Source organism: Leucoraja erinacea, chromosome 32, assembly GCF_028641065.1.
Source record: "Leucoraja erinacea ecotype New England chromosome 32, Leri_hhj_1, whole genome shotgun sequence".
In the NCBI taxonomy this organism is placed as follows: Eukaryota; Metazoa; Chordata; class Chondrichthyes; order Rajiformes; family Rajidae; genus Leucoraja; species Leucoraja erinaceus.
In genome coordinates this window covers 9,252,651-9,280,158 of record NC_073408.1, presented here as the reverse complement: position 1 = coordinate 9,280,158, position 27,508 = coordinate 9,252,651, and the positions used below count along the sequence as shown (strand labels likewise).

Genomic DNA, 27,508 nt, shown 5'->3' with positions numbered 1-27,508 from the left:
TGCTGCCTCTAATCAACGCATTGTCTTTGCTGTTTTATTTAAAGCTCAGCCTGTCATTTCCTGATATAGTTAATACCACCTCTGATAAACCTACTCTCTTACGCCTCAGAAGGACATAAAGTACTAGAGTATCTCAGCAGGTTAGGCAGCATCTCGACCCGAGATGTCACCTATCAATGTTCTCCAGACATGCTGCCAATACCCGCTGAGTTACTCCAGCACCGTTCCTTTTGTGTATTAACCAGCAACTGCAGTTCTTTGTTTCTAATGCTATGCCTCAGATCATCTGGCGCTGATACCTTCATCCACGTCTCTGTTAACATTATAGCTGACGAGCTTTGTCTGGGTTCTAACATGCATTTTCATGCTTTGCCCGTTGCTACATGGTTCCTGATGAAGTACCTCTTCATTTTTGATTTATTTCTCACCCTTATTTACAAACTCAATCTTGTCAATATGACGTCCTCTAGCCCCAAAGTCTGATGAAATGTCTGTTCTTTAATTTTCCTCATCCCTAAATGTAATCACGTTATTTGTAGCTGGGCCTTTGGGTGGCAAGCTCACAAATTCTAGAATTCTTTCCCTCTTTGCTTCTCATTTTAAGATGTTTGTTAAAATCTTTCTTTCTGACCAAGCCGATGACAATCTAATACAGTTCAGCATCAATTTGTAGCTTAACAATGCTGTGAGGCTTCCTCTAAGTAAAAGCTGCTGTTAGAGTTTCAACTGTAACACATCACACAAAGAACACAAATGTATCTCAACTAGCATAACACATGCGCACCTCTGTGTACATGTAGAAATAGACATAAAGTAGAGTAATCTGCCTTGAATTTTGTTCCATTTTCAGACTAAATGTGGATGGCTATTACTTTAAATCTTCCACCATGGTGACACTGCAGAGCACAGGCTTCCTGCAGCTTTCTAAAGTTGTGTTATGCAGCCAGCAGGGTGTAAATGGTTCCATCTGCCACAGACCAGCCCCCTGGCCATGAGAAGGCAATCACACTGCAGCGTTGACAGCTTGTGTGCGTCATCAGCACTGCTTCGAAAATTTTCTACTTCAGATAGCAGCTAACAAGCTTTTAGTTCTCACCTGTTGATGGCAACATCAGACAAAAGCTTTCCAGTGAGAGGGGCAAAGGCCATTAAAGCTGTCATTTTATTACTTTCCGGCATTCAAGAGGAATTCTTCCAATTTACAATAAATATATCTTCAGTTCAGCGGGGAGTTGGACAGATTTCACCCCCATACATCTATGGTCTTTTGAAATTGCACAATCATAATAGCTACCGAGCACACTTCATCTCTTTAGGAGCTAACGAGGCATTTCAATGCACATATATTTGCATCCCAAGGAGCCAGATCACATTTTAAATGAGAATCTCTCTGATTAAAATGATGGAAATCAAAGTAAATTGACAAAAGACACAATTATAAATCAGCAACCATCTAATTTTTCAAGCCTGTTGTGAAATTTGAACGCATGGATGTGACATTGAACATCTACAGATTCCACCTCAAACGGGCTGAGTTCTGAAACAATCTAATTTGTTTAAATAAGATTTATTTCAGCACCATTGTACTGACATTTGTGTTCTGTGTAACACTGGTTGATTAATGTTGTGTTCTCGATGTTGGCTGCGGATGTTGACTTCTGGATTTTGCCATTTACTAAAGTACTGTTTATTTGGCGTGACATAGTGATACAACAGCTAGCTATAGAGTCATACAGCACGGAAACAGGTCCTTTGGCCCATCTCATATAGCAGCCGAGATGCCCCATCTACGCTAATCCCACCTGAACATGTTTAGTCCATATTCCTCTAAACTTTTCCAATCCATGCACCTATCCAAATGTTTTTTTTAATATTTGCTATAGTACCTGCCTCAACTACCTCCTCTGGCAGCTCCTTTAATATACCCCACCACACTCTCTGTGAAAAAGTTGGCTCTCAGGTTCCTATTAAATCTTTCCCCTTTCACCTTAAGCCTATGTCCTCTGGGTCTTGATTCCACTGCTCTGGGCAAAAGACTCTGTGCATTCACCCATCACTATTCCCCTCATGATGTTATACACCTCATGCCTGAATGTTGTCCAGACACTGCATCACAGTTACAGAGACCTGGTTTCGATCGTGACCTCCATTGTTGTCTGTGTGGAGTCTGCATGTTCTCCTGCATGGGTTTCCCTACATACCCTGGTGTACTACATCCCATATGCAAGTTGGTATATTAATTGGTCACTTACCCTGTGTGTGTAGATGGTACGTGGTTAATTAGGGGAATGGATGTGCATGTCTCTGAGAATGAGTTACCGGAAATAAGTTGGGGAATGGATTGAAGGGTTGCTTTGAGAATCAGCAATGTGGTTGGGAAGTGTTATAACACTTGCAATTTTCCACTTTTCCCTCGATGTATTTTCAGGCTGATAATCTGTTTTCTGCTTTTCTGCTACGTATTCCTCGACGCTGAGACCAAGCCACAGACAAATTGTTCTACTTTGTTGATTCATGGCCGAGTTGAGTGCTACTCACACTTGACACGCATGTCCAATGCACAGGAGCACACATTCTGAGTTGATCTACTTTCCTTCCTGTAAAATGTCTCCATGCTCTCCTGTATTAAACTGTTCAATTGGTACAGGCAAGCTTTAGGAGCTAGGATATTTCTATTGCGTCAAGCATTCATTCCAGCAAGGTATCCTCAGGGCTAATCCAGTTTTGGCTTGGTTCTGTTCTGCTAAATTCTGTAGGACACCATGTAATAATAAATCAGGATGACACATTAATCCCCAGTGCAGGGCAGGAAGCTCAGGAGCTGAGCTGAGCAGGTTCTGGTGTGAGTTCAGACCTGGCCAGCAGAGTTTGGGATCTATTCATGTTTACAGAGAGTTCCCCAAATAAAAGCTACCTCAATGAATCTCTTTTTAAAAAAAAAATCATTATTACTTTGTGAAAATGTATCTGAAATTGAAACCACATTCTAGTATAGAGGGGTAGCAATTAATTAAATCAGACATTGCATTCTACTTGTGCAGGAAGGAACAGCAGATGCTGGTTTACATCGAAGATAGACACAAAATACTGGAGTAACTTAGCGGGACAGGCAGCATCTCTGGATAGGGTAGTGGTAAAAATATTTTTTCAGGCAATCTTACACAAGCTCATACAAAAGGCATGGTGTGTCAATTCATTCTCTCCAAAGTTATCCCAGTGTAGAATTTATATTGCAATTTCCCTGTCTTCCAATATCCTCTGATGGAGAGGAAGAATTATCTGAGGTATACTAATCATTCCAAGTTTAAATAAAGAATATCAAGGACCATGGTATGAAAGTGCCCAGTAAAAATGCAGGGGGGTGTGGGAAAAGATTTCTCGTGCAAAGAGTGGTATTGATCATTGCGTGGGTGGAGTTAAACAAGGCTTTTGAGGGAGTAGAGTACAGTTTGTATTTTTTCCGTGTGGTTTTTCTCTAGATGCTCCGGTCTACTCCCACACTTTAAAGACGTACAGGTTTGTAGGTTAATTGGCTTTGGTAAAAAGTGTAAATTGTGCCTCCTGTGCTGAATAGTGCTAGTGTATGCGGATCTCTGTTTCTGCACTGTATCTCTAAACTAAACCAAACCAAACCTTGACAGGGGTCTTGGCAGCACGGGAGCTGAGGCAAAAGCAAAATCAAAAGCCCTCTTAGCAACCTTATGGACACCTTTGACTGTAGCAGTTTATACAGAGTGAGCAGTTAGTGCCGAGACCACGGGGAAATTTTGTTTGCACAAATAATAAGGAGCCTAAACAGATTAAATTCAAATGGAACCAAAAGGGTCATCAGGTAAACTCGCTGGGAAGGTGTATAATGTAAACTGCCTGCTTGTGAATCTGGTGTCAGAATGAGAACAATGGCATTGGAACCCACTGAGTGTAAACAGAGACTCAATGCTGGGGACGTGGGCCTGGAGAGGATATTCCTGTGGATTTGCTCATTGCATTTGAGAAAAGAAGAAAATATTATACCGTAAAATGAAACCAACAGATGAGGTGTTAATGACGATAAGACAATTTAATCCTTGTATGTGTTTGTTTTTCTGGACCCTTTTAAACTGGTGTTAATGCAGCTCAAACAACTGTAAGCTGCTTTTTTTTTTTTAACTCATCTGGCAGTTTATGCAATCCATGCCTCCAGCATGTGTCAGCTAGATAAAATAAACTGCCAACAACTCCACAGAACTTCCCAAAGTTCTTTTAAGTGCATTGAATTACTTTTTGAAATGTAGACAGAAATAGTTGCTTAGTTGTATACATCAATGCAAATTTTAAAAAATCCTGCAGATGCTGGAAATCTGGAGATAAATGCAGAACGTGTATGAATTTGTATGTAATCGTTGTAAACATTCAGCAGAACAGGCAGATTCATGGAGAATTAGACAGCCTCTCTTCCCCTCCATTCACAACTCGTACTTTCCCCTCTCTGTAAACTCCAGCAAGTACAGGCCCCGTATCGTCAAACGCCCAATCATCACTTGATCATTCTCGTATACCCCCTCTGGACTCTCTCCAACGCCAGCACATCCTCAGATACGGGGCCCAAAACTGCTTACAGTACTCCAAATGCAGTCTGACCAGTAATGTAAGCCTCAGCATTACATCCCTGTTTTTATATTATAGTCCTATCAAAATAAATTATAACATTGCATTTACCTTCCTAACTACTGATTCAACTTGCAAATTAACTTTTTGGGAATCCTGCATCAGCACTCCCAAGTCCCTTTGCACCTCCGATTTCTGAATCCTCTCCCCATTTAGAAAATAGTCAACACCTTTATTCCTACCACCAATCTGTGTGACTCCACACTATTTCATCTCCCACTTCTTTGCCCACTCTTCCAATCTGTCCAAGTCCTTCTGCAAAGCCCCTGCTTTCTCTACACTACCTGCCCATCCATCTATCTTCTTCAAAATTGGCCACAAAGCCTTCAATTCCCTCATCCAAATCATTGATATACAACGTGAAGAGTTGTGGCCCTAGCACCGGCCCCTGTGGAACACCACTAGTCACTGGCAGCCAACCAGTAAAAGCCCCCTTTATTCACACACTTTGCCTTCTGCCATGCAGTCAACCTTCTCTGCATGCTAGATGCTTAATTCCCTAGATTCCCCTTAATACCATGTGCTCTCATCTTCTTTAGCAGCCTCATCAAAGGCCTTAGATAAGGCAGATACTTATCAAAGGCCTTCTGAAAATCCCGGTAAACAACATCCGCCGGCTCTCTTTTGTCTATCCTATTTATTTCCTCAATGTAAATGATCAAATGAGGTTCCTTCTGTCCACTGTAAGCAAAACCACATCATGATTCTGAGGAGCAGTTAATTTTAAAACAGTTAAATGCTGGAAACACTCCACGGGTCAGGCAGCATGTTTCACGAGGGAGACCCGCCTGATGAAGGATTTCGGACATGAAACATTGAATCTTCCTCTTTCCTCAGATTCTTTCTGACCTGTTGAGTATGTTTTGTTTTTATTTCAGATTTCCAGCATCTGCAGTTTTCTTGGGGTTTTTTTTTGATTAATTAATCCTCTTGTTCTAACCAAAAGTATTTGTAAACCAATATCAAACATGGTCATCATGACATTGTTTATTTGTGGACGCTTGCTGTAAGCATATTGACGACCTCATTCCCTGCATTAGAAACCTTTGAAAGTATCACATGAACAGTCCACCACCACTTGGGTACGTCCAGAGGTGGTGACACTATGAAAATGCAAGTTCAGTTCATTTAACGAACCAGGGAGTTCCGTGCATGTCCTTACTCTGTTTTATGTAAGTGCTTATCCATTTAAAATAAGCACATCAATGCTTGGTAAAGTAGGGAGATAAAGGATTTGCACATGAGCGCATTAACTGCTCACATGCTAAATGTTTGCTGTGTCGTTTCAAGGCCATAGTGAAGTGATTTCATGTTTGTGCATTTGTTCATTTCTTAGTCTATCTGATAAACCTTTCACTGCAAATTGTTGCTGTGTAACATACAAGAGTTTAGATTGATTTAAAATCGTTCCAACAAATGACTTTGTACCATTTATTCCTCATTGTTGATATTTATTCTTGTCTGAGGAATGCTGGGTGTTGGACTCAGGAATATCCTGCTTGCATTAATGTCACCCAGCTGTGTGTGGAATGAGTAATGACTCTTCACTGCAATTAACCAGCCCGCATGTTGAGACCCTTAAAGCAGAGGTGCCTCACAATGGTTCCAGCATTGCTGTTCTGCTACTTTTCCCTCGTGTTCTCTGACCATTCTGAGCCAGAGCTGTGCAGCTGACTGGCATTCACTTGTCCCACTACCAGTTGATTATTTAGAAGGTGAAACTGTCCTTAAAAGTTTATTTCTTTCTCTCCCCCCTCTCTTTTTTTCTCTTGTGCTCTCGCTCTCTTTCTCTCTCTCTCTCACTGTTTGCCCCCCCTCCCTCTCTGTGTTATCTCTTTTGGGTTTTCCTCACTTTCCCTTTTCGTTCATAATTTCTGTCTCACTTTCTCTTTCTTTTTTTTTCCCCTCGCATTTCTCTCATCACTTTCTTCTTCCTCTTTTTTTCTCTCCTACTCACAACTCTCCCCATTTCCCCTCCTCTGCATTGCAGTAACTTCAGACGTTATTCTCTCTTAATTCAGAAAGATGACGTGGAGTTTAGCAGAGGTATTTACAATCGTGGCATAAAGAGTAATTCAAACAAGAGAAAAATTGGAGTGGCAGAGAGAGCAGAGTGGAACGAATGGGATGGCCCCTTTCTGTGAGTCAGTACACAGTGCTTGATCGCTCTCTTGCATATCTACATTCTATGATCCTCCTCGTAGGTCACGGAGAGGGGATTATCCATCACCGATCAGTTAGAAATTGTTGGGCTGATGGACGGGGGAGGGGGGGAATTATTTGTTAATCATTTCTTTGTTTCCTCATTGTGGTTCACTTCCGGACCTTTCCATTCGCAGATTTTGAACCCTGACATTCTCCCTGAAAATGAGCAGGGCACCTGTCCTGTCCTGTCCTTCCATTGGGAAAACACCAGGGTTACTGGGGTAACTCAGACATTCCTCCTCCAGATTTCTGCAGAGCAAATGCTCCATTCTCAACAGCAGATGTATTTGGAGAATTTATATTTCCCTGATCATTTTAACAGCATTCAGTGGGGTGTTTCTGGAATCTGAAAGATAATTCTAGAATGTGGTATGCAACTGCTAAATATTTAGAAATAATTATCATGTCAATGAGATTTTTATTTTCTCAAGTGTTAATTATTAAAACTACTCGACACAAAACTTCACACTCTATTTGGATATCAAAGCATCAAATCTATTTTCATCTTTTCCACGATTCACGATGTTTATATTACCTGTGGAAGGGCAACCCCCTTCTACACATCTGTTCCTCACCTTTCTCCATTACTATTCCTTTCTTCCCCATCTCTCGTCCATTTGTTTTTACTCTTTCTCTTATCCTGATTTATTTTATTTTTTTCACTCCCTCTCTTCAACTTTTTCAATTTCTCTTTCTGCACCTGACTCTTTCTGGACAAACTTTAATTTAGGTTATTGTCACGTGCACTGAGGTACAGTGAAAAGCTTTTTTTGCGTGCTAACCAGTCAGTGGAATGTAGTATTTCACATGTTTGAGAGCACCAGTCGCCGTTTATCCTCACCTCATGTTATCTTTGGAGTGCGTGTAGGGAACACAGGTTGATAATCTCACTTGCCTTTTGCATATCAACGAAAGCCTCATTATTCCCTGTCTCCCTATTTTTAGTTTATTTTAGTTTAGTATATTGGCACGTGTATCCATATACATTGAACCATCTGTTTCAAAAGCCTATACCGAGTCCAACAGTCTAGATTTCCCTGTGTTTTTTTAAGGAGTTGTATCATAGTTTTCATTCTTTGATTTGCAGATTATTTGGCGAACCACGGGCGGCTGAGTGAGCTGGAGGCCAGGCGCAAGTTCTGGCAGATTCTGTCGGCCGTGGAATATTGTCACAACCGCAAGATCGTGCATCGGGACCTGAAGGCTGAGAACCTGCTGTTAGACAGCAGCATGAACATTAAAATCGCAGGTATGTTGGGTGCCCACAGAGTGTCGGCCAAAAATGGGCTTTAATCATAAGTATATGTTCCTTTATACTTCCCCATTGTGGTCCAGTATGTGCATTCATTGTCTTCACTTATTGCCGTTCCATGCACAACACCACCGTGCGTGGCCTCTTTAAACAAATGTGGGAGGGGATGTACAGTGCAGTCCGTCTGCGGAGCCTTGGCGTTGGCTACACTGAGCATTAGCATGTTCCTCACCAAGTACTGCTTCCACCTGGAGTGAGCCAGTCGCCAGTATTTCCTTCGGACATCTCGCTGTACTGGAGACAAGCATGTCTGGCAGTCCAAAGTGCATCTTACACTGAAATACTGATCGTCCAGCAGCACTTTGACATTGGTCTGATTACACATCGCTGACATCAGCCCAGAGATCAGAGAGCCTCTGTTACTAGATGTTTAGTTTAGAGATTCCCACCAAGTCTATGCCAACCATCCATCATCCCTTCACACTAGTTCTATGTTATCCCATTTTCACATCCACTCCCTACACACTAAGAGCAATTTATAGAGGCTAATTGACCTATAAAACCACCTGTCTTTGGGATGTGGAAGAAACCAGAGCATCCGGAGAAAATCCATGCGTTCGCAGGGAGAACATGCAAACTCCACACAGATAGGACCCGAGGTTAGGATCAAACCCAGCTACCTGACACCGTGAGGCAGCAGCTTTAACAGCTCCACTGCAGTGCCACCCAACTAGATGCCTGGGACAAAACTCAATAAGGATCCTTGCATCCTCTGGGACCAGACCCTCTCTGCAAAAACACAGTATACAAAGGGTTGGACAATTGTTGCATTCTCATCGAAACCGTTTTGAGGGTAGGGTGCTTTGAGAGTGAGACTCTGGCCATGCAGGAAGGATCTAAAGAATATTCCATTAACACACATATTTTCAGAGAGTGTGTTCAACTGAGACACCCCTGGCCCCACTTCCCTCCCACACACATTACACTCAATGCAATTTTAAAAATATTTGCTCACAGGATCTGGCCATTGTTGGCAAGGCAGATATTTATTGTTCATCCTTAATTGCTGTTGAAAGAGTGGGGCTTGCTGAACTGTTTCCAAATTAACCCTGTTGCTCAGTTGACAGTTACATGTAGACTGGATTGAATGATGAAAGCAGGTTTCCTTCCCTGGTGAACATGGGTGATCCAGATTTGCTAGACATCCAATAAAGTCATAATATTCATTGCAGAGACAAACTCCTTAAAAATCCCAGATTTATCTCCTTGAGTCCTGGCAACATCCTCGTAAATCTTCTCTGCACTCTAGCCAGCTTAACAACTTCCTTCCTATATCAGGATGACCAAAACTGAACACAATACTCCAAAATGCGGCCTCACTAATCATCTTGAACAACTGTAACATAACATCCCAACTTCTATACTCAATTCCCTGAATGATAAAGGCCAATGTACTGAAAGCCTTCTTGACTACTCTATCTACCTGTGACGCCACTTTCAAGGAACTATGTACCTGCACTCCTAGATCCCTCTGCTCTACAACATTCCCCAGGATCCTGCCAATCACTTTGAAGGTCCTGCCCTGGTTTGACTTCCCAAAATGCAACACCTCGCAGTAATCTACATTAAACTCCATTAACCATTCCGCCGCCCATTTGCCCAACTGATCAATGTTCTGATATATTTTTTGATAACCATCTTCGCTATTTACAATACCAGCCACTTTAGTGTTATCTGCAAACATACTGATTACGTTTTCTGCATTCTCATCCAAATCATTGATATAAACAACACACAGCATTGGCCTAGCACAGGGGTGGGGAACCTGCGGTCTTAAGGCCCCATGCGGCCTTCTAGGCCATTAAGTGCGGCCTTTTGAATGAATCCAAATTTTGTAGAACAAATCCTTTTATTTTTATTAATATGTTTTTGTTCATCTTTTATTATTTTTATTTTAATCTTAAAATGAACGTATTTAAAACACCAAAGAGTAAAAGAAGATTCAACGAAATAATCCTCCCCAACTAACGGCCACAATTAAAACATTAGTAAGTCATGAGGGCTATTTTAACAAAATAATGTACATTTTGAAGTATATCTAATTGAAGTTTCTTGGATGCGGCCTTTTTAGATTACAGCTAACCTAATGCGGCATTCCAACCTGAAAAGGTTCCCCACCGCTGGCCTAGCACATCACTAGTTACCTTTACCACCCTATCTTCGTATTCTGCCACCTTCAGGAATCTGTGGATTTGTACATAAGGTATTTCTGTCCCTTGGACCCTACCATTCGATGTGTATATCCTAATTTTATTTGACCTCCCAAAATAAATCACTTTGCATTTAACAGGATTAAACTCCATCTGCCATTTGTCCAATTTGGCATCCGGTCAGCACCTTTCTGTAGCCAGAGATTATCCTCCTCATTATCCACCACTGATTTTTTGTGTCATCAACAGATTTAGTAATCATTCTGACTACATTCATATCCAAATTTTTAATGGATGTGATAAATAGCAAGACACCAACACCTAGGTACACCCCTGGTCAGAACTTCAAATCACAAATGCAACCCTTTCCTATTACCAAACCAATTTTGGATCCAATTGCCTTGTGCTCCAATCAGGCACGGAAATCGCTATCAAAACATGGGGGGGGGGGACACAATTTCTTGGCGGCCGCGCGGGCATGCTCACACACGCGAGGCTTCGGCCATGGGCCCTGTGAATGGTAACATTGGGAGCTGACCTGGTTGGTGACCGACTCCAGCAACAGCAGCTCAGTCCGCCCCGAATCGCGGGGGCTTCAATCGGCCCGTTCGCGGGGGCTTCAACATCGGGTGCCTCGATCACTTCGACGCAGCAATTTGACCGCGGGGAGGTGGAAGTTCCCACGGCTATCCTCTGTCCCACCACCCTACTTCCATCTAACCGACACCTCCCTCCTCCAATGATCGCCCTGAATCATCATGGTTCCCCCCCTCCCCCACTGCCTGCTGGCACAAGTTTAAGGTGAGAGACTCCTGAAGCTACATGTTCTCCTTCGTGAATCAGATTCCCAGGAGTCAAAGGGAATCTTGCACTATTGCAAAATGTCTTCGATAACATCCTTGAATCATTTCATACGTCTGCTACAAAACTGGTTACCGAAGGCCAACGGTTTAAGGCAAAAGAAGAAGAACAGTTTTATTTTTGGTACAGCTGATGTGTTCACTGCCTGAGAAGATGGCAGAAGTAGATTCAATAATAACTTTCAAATGGATTGAAGTTAAATATTGCCAAGGATAAAACAGAGGGCTGTCTGCAGAGAGTGGACGATTTGGAGAGTTGTACCAGTAACTGGCACAGAGACAATGGGCCAAGTGGCCTCTCATAATCAGTGTTTTGTTTCCCAAGAGGAATTTCCTCCTTGGCACCCCTTTTCTGGTCACATACTGCACATCTTTTCTCAGTCAAACTGTGAAGCTCACACTCATGCTCAGTTTGACAGTTGAAAGGCATTTACCAACACCGTAGCCTGTGACCTTTACGCAGTGAAAGGTCACTGATGTGGATTGTGCTTTGATTCAGCACTTCAAAGCATCTCCATTTACAGCACTAAACGGGCGGCCTTCCACGGCCAGGGGCTGTAAAACTTGATCATTTTCCTTTGATTTCAACACCGGGGCCAAATGTTAAAAGCTGAAGAAATAATCTGGAATGATTTAAATCTCTTGAAGATATCATATAGTTTGTGAATGTTGAATGCTGGGCCACCACTTGTACAGAGAATAAGGGGATGATGTTAGAGTCGGAGGGGGTGGGGAGTACAATCTTGATGTGCAACTTGATTTAAAGGAAATTCCCTTTTTTGTCTTTAACCCCCCCCCCCCCCCCCCCCCCCCCACATACACCCGCACACACACCCACATACATACATGCTCAGAACACACTCACATGGCCCTAACACACACTCACCCACACCTCCCCTTCACACATGCACAGAACACACCCTCACCTGCATACCCCACACACCAATCTCACACACACACACACACACACACAGAAACACACCCAGAGCCACACACAGAAACACCCCCCTCACACACCCCACCACCCCACACTCCTCCCTCAAACACCCGCACCCCCCTCACACACCCCACACCCCTCACACACGCACACCCTACCTCACATACACTCTCATACAGAACATACACATGCACAGAACACACACACTTACGCGCACACATACTCACACACACACACACACACTCCCACTCCCACTCACACACACACACAGGCAATGTTGCAGTGTTTGGCTGGCAGGTGGAATTAATGTGTTTTCCTCAAAATTTGGTTCTAATTTCCTGACTGTGGAGCTGTAGGGGCCATAGCAAGGGTTAGGGTTAGTTAATACAGGAGTATGATCAAAGAAAACTTTGTACTCAGGCTTCGATGATAGTTAAAATAGCACAGGAACAGGTCTCTCAGCCCCAATATCTCTGCCAATCATAGTGTCAAATTAAACGAACCCCATCTGCCTGCACTTGATCACACCTTCCTACATCCTGTAGCTGCTTATGTGTCCGTCTAATGGCCACTTGAACATCACAATCATGTCTGTCTCCACTGCCACCTGGCAGCCGGTTCCAGGCAGCCAATACTCTCACTGTGTATAAAATCACTTGCCTTGCACATCCACAATGACCTAAGCCTTCTCGCTTTTGACTTCTCCACCCTGGGGAAAACACTTCGCCTATTGTCTAAAACGAGATGTACAAACGTTCGGTTGAAGGTGTCTGAAGAAGGATCTCGACCCAAAACGTCACCTTCCTCCCCAGAGCTGCTGCCTGTCCTGCTGACTTACTCCAGCATTTTGTGCCTATCTTTGGTTTCAACCAGCATCTGCAGTTCCTTCCGACACATTTGTTTGAAGAGATGGGTTTAAAGAAAATAAAATTATTCTGTTGATTAATGATGAACATCTGTATTCAAGGATAGGGAGAGTAAAAGGACTCTCACATCAAGGCGCCACACCAAGGCATTGGTGTACTATTAGGTGTTGCCACTGTGCTAACATGGGAAACACACACTCTGAGGGCATCAAACCCACAAACAAGGTAATTCTAACCAGATTATCCATGCGAGTGAGGTTAGCTGAAGAATAAATATTCACCCCAGGGCACCAGGAATAACATTCCTGCTCCTCTTTGAAAGGATGCCATGTGGTGTTTTTCTTGAATTGGGAGACAGGGACTTGATTTTGGATCTTTCCCAAAAGACAGCACATGGGTCAGTGCAGCACTCCCTTAGGGTGACACTGCAGTTCAAATTAGATTATTATTCTCAAACCTCTGGAAATAGCCGACGCCTGGACAATATCCCTCTGATCCTTTCCTATCCATGTTCCTGCCCAAATGTCTTTTCAATGCTGTAATTTTACCTGCCCCTAATATTTCCCTTAGCCGCTCCACGCTCCGTGTGAAAAAAGATCCATGCCTTTCGGATGAGGCATTAAACCGCAAGCATTAGTCTTAAGAGATCCGTGGCACTATTTCGAAACAGGGCAGAGAAATAATTCTGGGCCAATGCTCACCTATGATCCAACTGCATAAAACAAGACAGTCTGTTGCTGTGGTGGGACCTGGCTCTGCCCAAATTGGCTGCCATTTTTCCTACATTATAACAATTGCCAGATCTTAAAATAAATATTTAATTGGCTGTGAGTGTTTGGCATGTTCTGAAAGGCTCTGTCTGAATGTGAGTTTCTTTCTCCTGCACAGCAGTAACAGCTTACCAGCCCAGTGGGGTTTTTGACTGCAACAGAGATTTAACTATTATTCTGAGAATCTCTCGTTGAGAGCTTGGGGCAGGGTTTACTCTGCACTTTCCCCCCATTTTTTGATGGATGAGCCGCCGTTTGTAAGATGGAAGGAATTATTTCTGGAAGACATTTTCGCATTTGGAAGTGGAACCCAGGTCAGGTTATTCCAGGGAGCCACCAACTCAGCCCCCTCCATATGGGGATTAATGGTAATAGTACAGGGAGGGGGAGGAAGAGAGAGAAAGCAGCTTGACGCGGTGACAGGAGTGCCTCTCATTGTGAAGCAGTCCCTGTGATATATCCTTTAACTGCTGGAGAGCAGAGGATTGACGTCAAACACTGCTGATCAGTATGCTGTTCGTTAAATGAGACCGCTCAGGAAACGAGTTCATAACCATGAGCTCCTATCTGATTCTTTTGTCAGCAGCTTAGCTGCATACATTCTCTTGCTAAACTGTAGCCCTGCTATTGGGCTGTGGGTTGGGGAGGGTGGGGAGAAGAGAGTCGATAACATTTTCACCACAGAAGAGTCAAGGTCATTAAAAAGGATAGGCAAACTTGCTTTGTTCTACGATGGATTTATTTTTTTTTAAAGAATTTTCGCCACAATTTCAAGGGATGGTTGGTCAGAATGTCAAAGGTCAGCTGCTGTTATGCTCCAGCACTTGAATCTGGACGATCGTTTCGCGGAACACCTTCACTCAGCCCGCGTGAACTAAGCTGATCTCCCGGTTGCTGAACACTTTAATTCTCCTTCTCATTCCTACACAGACCTTTCTGTCCTCGGTCTCCTCCATTGTCAGAGTGAGGCTAAATGCAAATTGGAGGAACAACAACTCCTATTTTGTTTGAACAGCTTACAGCCCAGTTGTATGAATATTGATTTCTCTCACTTCCTTCAGGTAGCCCCGGCATTTCCTCCCTCCCTCTCTATCCCTTCCCCACCCAAGTCGCACTAGCTTCTCATTTTCACCCTACAAACAGCTTGTAATGGCCTGTTTACTTTATCATCGTTACTTTTTGCATATCTTTAATTCATTGTTCTTTATCGCACCACATCACTTTCTATATCTCTTCTTCAGTCTGAAGAAGGGTCTCAACCCGAAACGTCACCCATTCCATCTCTCTAGAGATGCTGCCTGCCTTTTTGTGTCGATCTTCAGTTTAAACCAGCATCTGCAGTTCCTTCTTACACACTTGAATCTTTTAGTTGGCTAGGTGATCATTGATCAGCATGGACTCGGTGGGCCTGTTTCCACACTGTAGCTCTTAAGCTAAACTGACTATTCTCGCTGATGTCAGTCTTTTCCGAAGGTTTTCCAGATGAGAGAATGGAATTTCTCTTTGTTCTCTTACATATAATTAGCCAGTTTAGCCGTTGAAAAAAGATGTGCAATTATGTAGCACTCAGAACATAGAACAGGCATAGGAACCACAATGTTTGTGTTGAACATGATACCAAGTTAAACTGATCTCATCTGTCTGTACATGATCAATATCCCTCTATTCCTTGTACTTCTACGTACCTATCTAAAAGCCTCTTAAATGCCACGATCGTATCTATCTCCACCACCACCCCAGGCCTCCACTACTACTCTGTGTAAAAAAAAAACTTGCGCCACTCATCTCCATTAAACTTTCCCTTCTCGCCTTATAGTTATGCCCTCTAGTGTTGGACATTTTCACCCTGGGAAAAAGGTCCTGACTGTATACCCTATCTACACCTCTCATAAGTTTATATACTTCTATCAAATCTCCCTCAACCTCTGACATTCCAGATAAAATAATCCAAGTCTGTCCACTTCTCATATCCCTTTTGAGATGTTCAGTTTTGGTCATCCTGCTATAAGAACGATGTCGTTAAGCTGGAAAGAGTGTCGAGAAGATTTGTGAGAATGTTGCCAGGACTTGAGCTATAGGGGAAGGTTGTGCGGGCTAGGACTATAATCGCAGGAGACCGAGGGGTACTTTATAACGGTATAAATTCATGAAAGAATTCTCTTGGACCAGAGTGGCATCAGGAACCAGAGGCATAGTTTAAAGGAGGGGATATTTAACAAATGAGGGGCAACAATTTGGAGGGTGGTGAGTATGGAGCTGAAGGAGTTCTTTCAGGCAGACATGGACGGATAGCGGGGTCGACAGGTGAGATGGTGAATTCTGTTTCATGCTTTAAGTACTTCATGCTTTAGTACTCTATGTTCTAAAATACATTGCATCCTGTTTACTATTTTTAACGTGTATTTAGTGATGTAAGAGATGCAACAGTCATTTTACAAACCGCAATGTGTTCACAACTGGATAATCTGTTTTTAACAGTTAATATTGAGCCATGGAGTCACATAAATGGCCCTTCAGCCCACCACGTCCATGCTGATCTTTTTGCCCATGCACACTCATACAGTTTGGTCACATTAGGACCATACACTTCTGTGCCTTACTTATTTAATTGTCTGTCTAAATGCATATTAAAAATCATAATTACTTCTGAAACAACCAACACCTCTGGTAGCAAATACCTGATATCAGTTGCTTTCTGTGTAAAAAGCTTACCTCACAGATCCCCTTTAAAACTCACAAACCTATCTCTTGTTTTTTATGTCATGGGAAATAAAATTTGCCTCTCTATCTCATCTATGCCTCTCATAATCCAATATACTTCCATCAGGTCACCTCAGCCTCCTTCACTCCTGGCAGTGAGTCTGGATTTTGCCTTTGGTTAGTTAAATATGCTATCCAACTCGAATGAGTGGGCTTCAGTATACAATTAAAATAGGTAACATTCAAGTCAAGAAGGGTTCTTGTTCCAATAAACTTTCAAGAACTATGCAACTGATGGAATGACCAGATGTGCTTTTGGCCACAACTCTTTCCATAGTGCACCCTACTCCTGTGAATTCAGTACTATGGGACATCTATTGCAACCTGGTGAAATCTCTGTTAGATGCTTGCAAGAAGCATTGCCCCATTAAGACCAAAGGTGAACGGTAAACCAGTGTTATTGAGGAGCTAACGGAGTGAAAAGTTGGCACTCATTTATTACTTTATCTTGATTTCTTGTAAGAGTAATTTTTAATAACATAGTGAAATAGACTAATTTTAATCTGAATCAGAAGGTTGTGAATTGAAAACCCATTCTTGAGCCTTGAGTACAAAAATCTTAAAATAAGACTTTTGTGTGGTACAGGTCAGTGCTACGTTGATAAAGATCCTGTACTTCAGAGGAGATACTCAGTCAAGTGGATAAAAGATCCAATGGCATTATTTCAAGAAAACATAGAAAACAGAAAATAGGTGCAAGAAGAGGCCATTTGGCCCTTTGATCCAGCACCGCCATTCATTGTGATCATGGTTGATCATCCACAATCTGTAACCAATGCCTGCCTTCTCCCCATATCCCTTGATTCCGCTAGCCCCGAGAGCTCTATCGAACTCTCTTTTAAATTCATCCAGTGAATTGGCCTCCGCCTTCTGTGGCAGAGAATTCCACAAATTCATAACTCTGGGTGAGAATGTTTTTCCTTATCTCAATTTTAAATATCCTCCCTTTTATACTTAGACTTTGGTCCCTGGTTCTGCCCCCCCCCCCCCCCCCCCCCCCAACATTGGGAACATTTTTCCTGCATCTAGCTTGTCCAGTCCTTTTATAATTTTACATGCAAGACTTTCATGAGACTACGTAAACGGGAAGAGTCCTGGTTTTTATCACTAGATTATCAGGTCATTATTACGTTACCGTTTGTAGGAGCTGGTGTGTGTAAAGTGACTGCAGTGCTTTCCACACCAGTCAATACTCTCCATTATCTGTAAAGCTCTTTGGAATATCCTACGGCACGATAAAAGCTATGGAGATACAAGAGACTCACTTCTGTAACTACAATTTTTATTTTCCTTTTCTAATTTGTATGCGATGGGTTTCACAGATCACAAACAGATTGGAGAAACAGTTATTTCTAAGCGTATATTGAATGCTCCTACAGGGACACTTTCTGAACTAGTATTTAAGAAATGTAATCTTCCCACACAAATCTTTGACATCTTTATGGATTACTTAAGCCAGTTCATGCACCCTGTGAGCACAAAATGTCTCAGACATCAATGGGACTGGCAGTGCGATGGAGCCAATGGAGCCACTTTTTTCCTGGGAAATGCGGAGCCTCTGTACACAGTGAAGCCGAGGAGCTCCCAGTTAGTGTACGGTTCACTCTGCTGAAGTTCCAGGGATCTGTTTCCATAAATGACGCACGGTGGCACAGCAGTACAGATACTGCCTTACAGCGCCAGAGACCCTGATTTGATCCCAGCTATGGGTGCGTGTCTATATGGAGTTTGTACCTTCTCCCCATGACCTGCGTGGGTTCTTTCTGGGATCACTGGTTTCCTCCCACACTCCAAAGACATACAGGTATGTAGGTTAATTGGCTTGGTAAAATTGTAAATTTTCCCCAGTGGATAGTGTAAGTGTGCAGGAATCGCTGGTCAGCTTGGACTTGGTGGGCCGAAGGGCCTGTTTCTGCGCTGCATCGCTAAACTAAAAATCTAAACTACATCTAAAAACTGCTCTCTGTGGTTAGAGCAGTCCACACATTTACCTGTGTGAAGAAATCTCTCCTCATCTCAATGAAAATGGTCATTGCCATCTTCTGCGGCAGCCCCTCGCACATAAACATTGCAGTTTGGTGTCTCACCTTCGACCCTATCCATTCCTCACACGATCTTATATCTCAACGAGATTGCCTCCTGTTGACAGTAACTAGATGTAATCAAATGATTTATCTAATCATTACCACATAGAAGGAGCCCATTTGATGTGTGGCCCAGTTGGTTTCTAGGGGTAGATATTCTATATTTTCCCATTCCTCTGCAACATTTTCTTTCATAGGCCCAGTATCTCCCCGTGGATTCTTTCTGTCATTCTCAGCACTGTTTAATTTTGTTGGAGATCAGATTGTTTATCCAAATACAGGGAACGGTTATATTGCCAGAATGGCATGGGAAACATGGACCACTTCCCTTGATCAGGAATGTGCCATTGATCTACACATTTGCTTGGCTCATTCAGATGCATGGTTTTTGCTTTGGGGGTTGGTGAATATTGAATGCTCTGGATGTGTGCAGGACTAGCTCTGACATTTACCAGAAATGAACAAGTCTCTTGATTGGTATTTCATCCATCATCACAAACGTCCAAGCCCTTCATCACTGGCACAGTCCATCTACTATATGTATAATTTACAAAATGCATTGCACCATCTTCTTTGGCATTACCTCCAAAACTTGTCATTTAGGTGAAGAACTGCACCTGCAATTCTGCAAACCCCTGCAAGTTCCTTCTGCCACACGCTATCTTAACGAGGGGACATCTTACAGCTCCTAACGAGGGGACATCACATAGCTCCTTCATTATCATTGGGGCAAGACCCCAGAACTGATGAATGTATGTTCACCTGCAGTGATACAGAACCAGCTTCTCAAGGATAATTAAAGATGGGCAATAACTACTATCATTGGCAGCAATATCCACATTCTATAACCCAATTAAAAGATGAATTAAAAAGAGTCAGGGATTAGCTAGGAGAAAAAGATCAAATGATTGCTGGGTTTATTTAGATTAATCTGATAATTGTGCCCTGATCCTTTGCAATTCCACTGGGGAAGAGTGTCATATAAAAGCAAGGAATTGCAATTGCTCGTTTACAAAAAACAGCAACCTCCAGAGAAACATTCCAGAGAAAACAATTTCTCCTTATAGCCAATATCCCCCCCCCCCCCCCCCCCCCCCCCCCCCCCCCCCCCCAGACATCATTCTGGATTGACAAGTGAATGACTCCTGCCTCTATTTTCTTGTTTCTGATGGCCATTGATTTCATCTTTCACTACAAATCAAGTTATACATCACTTAGTCTCAACATCAGCCTCAATATCATTTTTTTCCATCTTTTACTGGGACATTTTGAGGATATCTTTGTCAATCTATCACCAATTGGGATAGAATTAAATCTACCCAATTATAGGGAGTGCCTTAAACCAGTGATAACCTTGACTTGAACAATTGCTGAAAATCCTAAAACTTTAAAATACTAGTTTGTTCTTTGGTGGAAGAAGGAACTGCAGATGCTGGCATAAAAAAAGGACTCAACGTGCTGGAGTAACTCAGCAGATCAGGCAGCATCTCTGGAGAATGGGGATAGTGATGTTTTGGGTCATGACCCGCTTTCAGACATTGTTGGGGGGACAGGGGAGAAAGCTGGAAGAGAGGAGGGGAAGGACAAAGAAAATGGTTTCATACATCTGGGAAGCCAGTCTGCACTTTCTCAGACTGGCAGGTTACACTTTAATTGATATGGCGATGGTGGCGTTGTCCACAATCCATTGGTGAATGCAAGCTTCTAAAAGTTGCTCTCACAGACTCCCATGTGATGCCTACAGTCATAACAGCTGACCAAAATGTCTTCAATGATGATATTGTCAAGGAAAGGTTGTGAGTGGAATGTACAACCTCACAAGAGAGGAACATCATAAATAACCTCGTCTGACCAGCTGTACTGTGTTCTGTTTGAACAGATTTTGGTTTTGGCAACTTCTACAAACCAGGGGAACCTTTGGCCACATGGTGTGGAAGCCCACCGTACGCGGCCCCAGAGGTCTTTGAAGGACAGCAATACGAGGGACCTCTACTGGACATCTGGGTAATCATTTTTCTTAAACCCTAAAAATAGTTTGAAATAATATTTTTTAGAAATTAGCTTACTCTTTTGAAATGGTTGATTTTATTTCCAAGGATTAGAATCATAGACTCATACAGCCAGAAATAAGCCTTTCGACACACTTCATCCATGCTATCCATCCCATTAATGCTATCCCATTTGCCTGCATTAGGCCCATATCCCTGTACTCCATTCCTATCCAAGTACCTGTCCAAATGTTCCTTAACCATTGTAATTGTATACGCCTCCACCATCTACTCTGGCAGCTTGTTCCAGATATCCATCATTCTCTGTGTGGAAAACCTATCTCAGAGATCCCTTTTAATTTCTTCCCACGCATCCTAAACCTGTCCTCTACTTTGGGAAAATGACTGTCTTCATAGCGTCATCCTTCAAATTAGAACAAACCCAACCTATCGGCAGTTCGAGAAGGAAGCGGAGCAAAGGAGGGAACTGGGTGGGTTAACCTGACTTCAGTGGTTGGCAAGATTTTAGAGTCCATTATAAAGGATGAGGTTTCCGAGCACTTAGAACTACATGATAAAATAAGCCAAAGTCAGCATTGTTTTGAGAAGGGAAGATCTTGACCAACTAATCTGTTGGAATTCTTTGAGGAAGTAAAGGGCAGGGTAGACAAGGGAGAGTTAGGGGGTGTTGTTTACCTGAATTTTTAGAACGCCTATCCATTGAATTGTAGATTATGAACAATATAGTATTTTCCAATTTCTATATAAACCTGCTTCTTGTTGTGTCTGCAGAGTCTCGGAGTGGTCCTCTATGTGTTGGTTTGTGGAGCTCTACCCTTTGATGGTCCAACACTTCCAGTGCTCAGGCAGAGGGTTCTGGAAGGCAGGTTTAGAATTCCATACTTCATGTCTGAAGGTGAGAACTTTAAAATGTTGAGCTGCACACTGCGTCGGAAGTGAGTCATTTGTATCAAACACAGCATCTGGTTGAATGACGTCACTCGTGATTTAAATGGGAGCAAGGCTCCAGGCTAGACTGGTTTTACTTTCAGTATTTCAAAATTGTATTTCACTCTGACTGATGTGTCTGCTGAGATTGCACTATTGATGAGTGTGATCATCATGGCAGCATTGGTATTGGTTTATTATTGTCATGGGTACTGAGAAATGGCGAAAAACAGTTTTGTGGAAAAATGTACTTGGAGTCAATATCCCAGGGAGAACATCCAGTGAGTCAACATGGGAAGAATTTAAAACTAAGAAAGGGTTGATCACTGCAAGGTTTCACGGTTAAGATTAGTTTAATGCCACATGTACCAATTAAGGTACTGTGAAATTCAGGTTACCATTCAGTCATACTAAAAAAAGCAACAAGACGCACAACTACATAAAAGTTAATATAAACATCCACCACAGCAGATCCCCTACGTTCCTCACTGTGATGGAAGGCAATAAAGTCCAATCTCCTTCCTCTTTATTCTCCCGCAGTCGGGGCAGTCGAACAGTCCGCAGCCAGCGTTCGAAGCTCCCGTCGGGGTGATCAAACCTCCCGCTTTGCTGGGATTATACGATACTCCCCCAACTAGGCAGTGGGAATTAGAGGAGATATACGTAAGCAAATCACAGATAGACGTAAGAATATTGGGATTGTAAAAGTCAGTGATTTTAACTTTACTTTATTGACTGAAGCGGCCTTATTGCCAAGGGATTAAATAGGGTAGATTCTTGTTATATGAGATATCAAGGAAAGTTTTCTTAAGCAATGGGTTTTCTTAAGTAAGTCGGATGTTCCTACTTGAGAAGGGGTTGCACTGCAAATGAGGCTGTGCAAGCAGTTGTTGAGTCAGTGGGAGCCTTAGGCAGGATGGCATCAGGCAGGAGCTCTCAAATATTGACTAGGAGAGTCTGTTTGCAGGTAAAAGAACATTAGGCAAGGGGCATGGATTTTAAAAGTGAGGTAGGAAGAATTCAGAACCTACGTGTTCCTATTAGAGTGAAGTACAAGGCTGGCAAGATTATGGATCCTTGATTGATGGGTTGTATTGAGGTCTAGTCTGGGAAAAGGAGGACCTGCCCCTACGCAGTAGAACAGGTACTGCTACAACACGGAAGGCTGGACTCTGAACTTTTTGAAAAGTTCAGGGGAGGGCATTGGTCCGTGGCAGTGTTAGATTGTTCAACTCTCAGCGCCAGCCCAATCCTTTCACTTGATGCCATGTGTGGGAGCAACAATCCGACATCCAAAACTGTTGCACAAATGTTTATTTGTAGGAACCTTGATTAATATGTGATCCAGTTGTTGGTGACCATAACATCAGTTCATCAAGACTTTCTCACCTGCCAGACTGTGAACATCTCATTCGACGCATGCTGGTCTTAGACCCTTCCAAAAGACTCACAATTAGCCAGATAAAGGAGCACAAATGGATGCTGGCTGAAGTCCCAGTGCAGAGACCAGTTATATATCCGCAACCCAGTGAGAATGAAGTCAGCATGGGCGAATACAACGAACAGGTTCTACGACTAATGCACAGCCTGGGGATCGACCAGCAGAAAACTATTGAGGTACAAGCTGTATTTTTTTTTTTTTACCTGAGCATTAAATACTCTGAGTATTAGGAGTATTAGTGCACAACAACACGAGTATTAGGCATGCAATACTTTGAATACTGACCCTGATAGCTTGGGATTTATTATTTTCTGTAATGTAAATGATTTAAGGAAATGTTTTGGGAAAAGAAGGTTGAGGGAGGAGGGGGAGGAGAGGCCTTTAGAGAAACAACACAGATTGTGATGGAAATTTGGAATTCACTGAGAACTAAATCTAAAATCAGAAACTATCATTCATCAGTTACAGCTGCTCAGACACGCCTGTAGTGAGCAATCTTGCCTCCTGGTCTAGGATTCTCTGTCGTACTTAGATGTTAGCTTACTTAAGTGGGGGTAAAACGAGGCAACCTCCAGCTCTCCCTGTCTTTCCGCTTCTCTCCTGTGGTTTCACTAGAGGTGAGCAAGTGCAAACCCCTGGTGTCCAAGTATGTTCCCTTGAATGAGTGGACTCTCATCCAAATTTCATTGAGCAGTTTTGTGTCTCAAGAATCCATAGCCATCAGGCAAATTAACGTGGGACTATTCACCAGTGGCAGGAAGAAGTAGAATTAAATATTCATTCCTGCAGCATTCCTTTCACAAAATCTCAAAATGTGCTACACTTATTTCATAAGAAGAAAATTCCCAATTGAATTCTCTGTCCTTTTATGTTTGTTCCTTTCATTCCCTGGAGAAGTTGCTTTTATTTCCTGAGAAATTCTGCAGCCTTTATTTCCTTGTCTCTGCTTTGCGCAGAATGTAATAATCACACCTCTAGTCAATTTGTAAAAATACATTGTTTCTTTCCAGTCTGGATTATATATTGCCGAGAATTTCCCCACAATACTCAGGAAGGGAGAAAATGACCTCGGCAACATCTTAATCAATGGACAGAAGTGGAGCATTGATCAGGGAAAAGAGAAACACGCAGAAATCACATCAGGAGGAAAGTAATGAGGCTCAAAGAGGCCGGCCATCTGCAGAACTCTCCTGGCTTAAACAAGTCAAATCCTCAGAAATAAAAACACAAAATGCTGGAGTAACTCAGTAGGTCAGGCAGCATCTGCAGAGGACATGGATAGGTGACGCTTCAGATCGGGACCCTTCTACACACCATTTTAAAGAAGGTTCCCAACTAAAATGTCACTTATCCGAGTCCTCTGGAGATGCTGCCTGAACTGCTGTTACTCCATCACTTTGTGTTTTTTTTTCTGTAAACCAGCCACTGCAGTTCCTTGTGTCTACACGCCTTTAGACACTACTTCCCCACTACCAATTTTCTCTTGGAAAATATGTAGAAATAAATTATGATATAAACATTGAAGTCTCCCACTATTCCTCTCCACTAACATTTGCTTTCGCTTTGTCGCCCTTACAGTCTTTACAGAACAAGAGCTATAACCATTTTGCTGCTATCTATTATCTTTTGGTGGAGAGACTAAAATCTCACAGAAGCAGTTTCCCTGTAGACCAGAGATTGGATTCTCGTCAACGGCGGCCAAGCACAATTGCAGAGCAAGCTGTTGCCAAGGTAATGCAATAATTGTGTGAGTTACCTATGTGGCATGCACTGTACAAAATGAAATGATAATTGTGTAAAGGTTCCAAGCCTCGGTCCTCCACTCAGTCGACTCACCCACTGGATTTAATCATGTAGGGTTGGCACGGACATATCAGGTGTTAGAGGATGCATTTTTAAACCACATTGTCTGGATTTGCTTTGATCAGCAAAGGGTTTCACTGAAACTTTTCTTTAATCCACAGCTTTTCAGGAGCATGCAGTTTTGCTAAAAATAAAGACCGTCTCATGCCGTTTTAAATTATTTATGGTTCTCTTCACACTTGGATCTTGCCAGTGATTCACTGATATCCGTTTTTAGCTCCTCCTTTCCTTGTGCCTGTGGAGCAGATTAACTGAATGCTAATTGAAGGCACAATTGAGCAGAACATTAAAAACCATTATCCCCGCCAGCCCCATCTCTCCCCACCTCCTCATTAATCTCTGTCATTACTATGTCTAGTTACATTCTGGACTGAAAACTCCAGAACAAGGTCAAAGAGAGTATGTAGGAAGGAACTGTAGATGCTGTTTTAAACCGAAGATATGCACAAAGTGCTGGAGTAACTCAGCGGGGGGATAAGCAGCATCTCTGGAGAGAAGGAATGGGTGACGTTTCGGGTTGAGACAGGTTTGGGTTGGGTCTGAAGAACGGTCTCCACCCGAAACATCACCCGTTACTTCTCTCCAGAGATGCTGCCTGTCCCGCTGAGTTACTCCAGCTTTTTGTGTCTATCTAGGCTCAAAGAGAGGGTCATCCCTCTCTCTAGACTCATGGCCAATTACAGATTGTCTGCATTGGTCACCAAACCTTGCTGCCAGTGGAAAGACCTTTATTTACTCCTAATAAACCCAAATAATTTGGAGAGTTTTAATATAAAATGGATCAAGTCAAATGGATAGTGTGGTGTCAAGTGTCTGAGAATGTAATTTGCCCATTGTGAACATGTTTCTCCCAGTGTGTAGGAAGGAGTAGGTTTTCCAAATACTAGGTGAGCCACTCTACATGAGTGAACATTGGGCTCAGCCAACATGTGGAAACATTTTGAGATTGCTCACCTATGGTGATCTTTGTACTACACATTGGAAAGACTAGATTTGGCTATGTTTGAAAGTTGTCTGCTTCTACTTTGATGGGTTTTTTTTTTGTTTGAAAATAGTGTACTTTCCCAACACAATGAACTGAAAATCTGCAGTGCTTTCCCCAGTCGTTCCACGGCCCAAGGTCAGCTGGATCACTCCCTGCTCCCATTAAGCTTTAACTGACAACTTTGGTGCCTGTCCATAAGCCAGTGTCGGTATAGAAGAAAACACATGGAAAGCTGGCTCTTCCTGATTAAACAACGTTGCACCTTCTGAGCCACCCTCTCCCACAGGAGCAGACAGTGTCAAAACCATCCAGGTAGTCTTTATTAGAATGCAAGCATTCGGGGTGGCAAGGTGGTGCAACTGTAGAGTTGCTGCCTTACAGCGCCATAAACCCCGGTTCGATCTTGACTACGGGTGCTGCGTGTACGGAGTTTGTGTGTTCGCCCTGTGACCGCGTGGTTTATTCCAGATGCTCCGGTTTTCACCCACACTCCAAAGACGTACAGGGTTGTGTCAGCACGGACTTGTAGGGCCGAGATGGCCTGCTTCCGTGCTGTAATTGTTATATGGGTATATGGTAATATTGTAAATTGTTCCTTGTGTATAGGATAATGCTAGTGTGCAGGGATCGCTGGTCAGTGCGGACACGTTGGCCCACAAGATCCAGGGGTTCCTCCAGAACCAGGGGTCACAGTTTAAGAATAAGGGGGAGGCCATTTAAGACTGAGATAAGGAAAAACGTTTTCATCCAGAGAGTTGTGAATCTGTGGAATTCTCTGCCACAGAAGGCAGTGGAGGCCAATTCACTGGATGTTTTCAAGAGAGCGTTAGATAGAGCTCTTAGAGCTAACGGAATCAAGAGATATGGGGAGAAAGTAGGAACGGGGTACTGATTTTAGATGATCAGCCATGATATTATTGAATGGGCATGCTGGCTCGAAGGGCCGAATGCCTTACCTATTTTCCTATGTTTTTCTATGTTTCCGTGCTGTATCTCTAAACTAAACTAAATTTTCCTGCCTTTTCGAAAGTGGGTTTAAAAAATAAGAACTTTCTTCAGGTCGTTTATATTTTTAAAGTTAATCTGTAAATAAAATCTTTGAGACCCTGGGTGGCTACTGTTGCTCCCGGTGCCGCCCTGCTCAGTGCTTGATGTATTGAACATTAGTTGTTGGTTCCAGCTGACTAACCTACTCCACTTCTTCTGCATGGTTCCTGCTGAGGGCTTTTCTATTACCTGAATAACTTACTTCTCAATCAGGTCTCTGGAGTAAAGTCCTGGCACCTGCAGCTGAATATCACAAGCTGGCTTCCTCGCCGCAGTGTTCATCCTTTACTTCCTTCTCTTCTGCAACCCCTCAGGGTAGAGGAAGACTCACTTCCACTACAGTTCTTTGACATTTGAAGTGGTTGAAGAGTCCTTTGCGGGAACCGCAGACTCTACCACAGAGGGGCTGCGCAGTTAATGAAGCCATAAGGTGATAGTCTGGCTTTTGTGAAGCTTCTGAGTGCTCCCAATCATCAGAGCAACTTGAGATACTCCATGTTCCCCACCCACACGCATACATACCTCTCTGCTTCCTGCAGAGCCTTCTACAAGATGTCACATTTTTTTCCAAGGCCTTAAAGCATTTTCACTACCCTCTGACAAATCTTTTGTTGTGACAAAGCAGGGAACCTGTTTTGGGAATTG

General features: G+C 42.8%; 1 protein-coding gene across 1 annotated transcript in view; it reads left to right on the top strand.

Moving 5' to 3' along the window:
- Nucleotides 1-27,508, top strand: part of sik2a (salt-inducible kinase 2a) — a 98,866-nt gene that overhangs the window by 53,139 nt on the left and 18,219 nt on the right. The window contains exons 4-8 of the mRNA XM_055660688.1: nucleotides 7,940-8,101; nucleotides 20,471-20,595; nucleotides 21,372-21,495; nucleotides 22,924-23,144; nucleotides 24,547-24,699. Coding sequence (XP_055516663.1) covers nucleotides 7,940-8,101; nucleotides 20,471-20,595; nucleotides 21,372-21,495; nucleotides 22,924-23,144; nucleotides 24,547-24,699 — 785 coding nt within the window. The remainder of the gene's footprint in view (nucleotides 1-7,939; nucleotides 8,102-20,470; nucleotides 20,596-21,371; nucleotides 21,496-22,923; nucleotides 23,145-24,546; nucleotides 24,700-27,508) is intronic.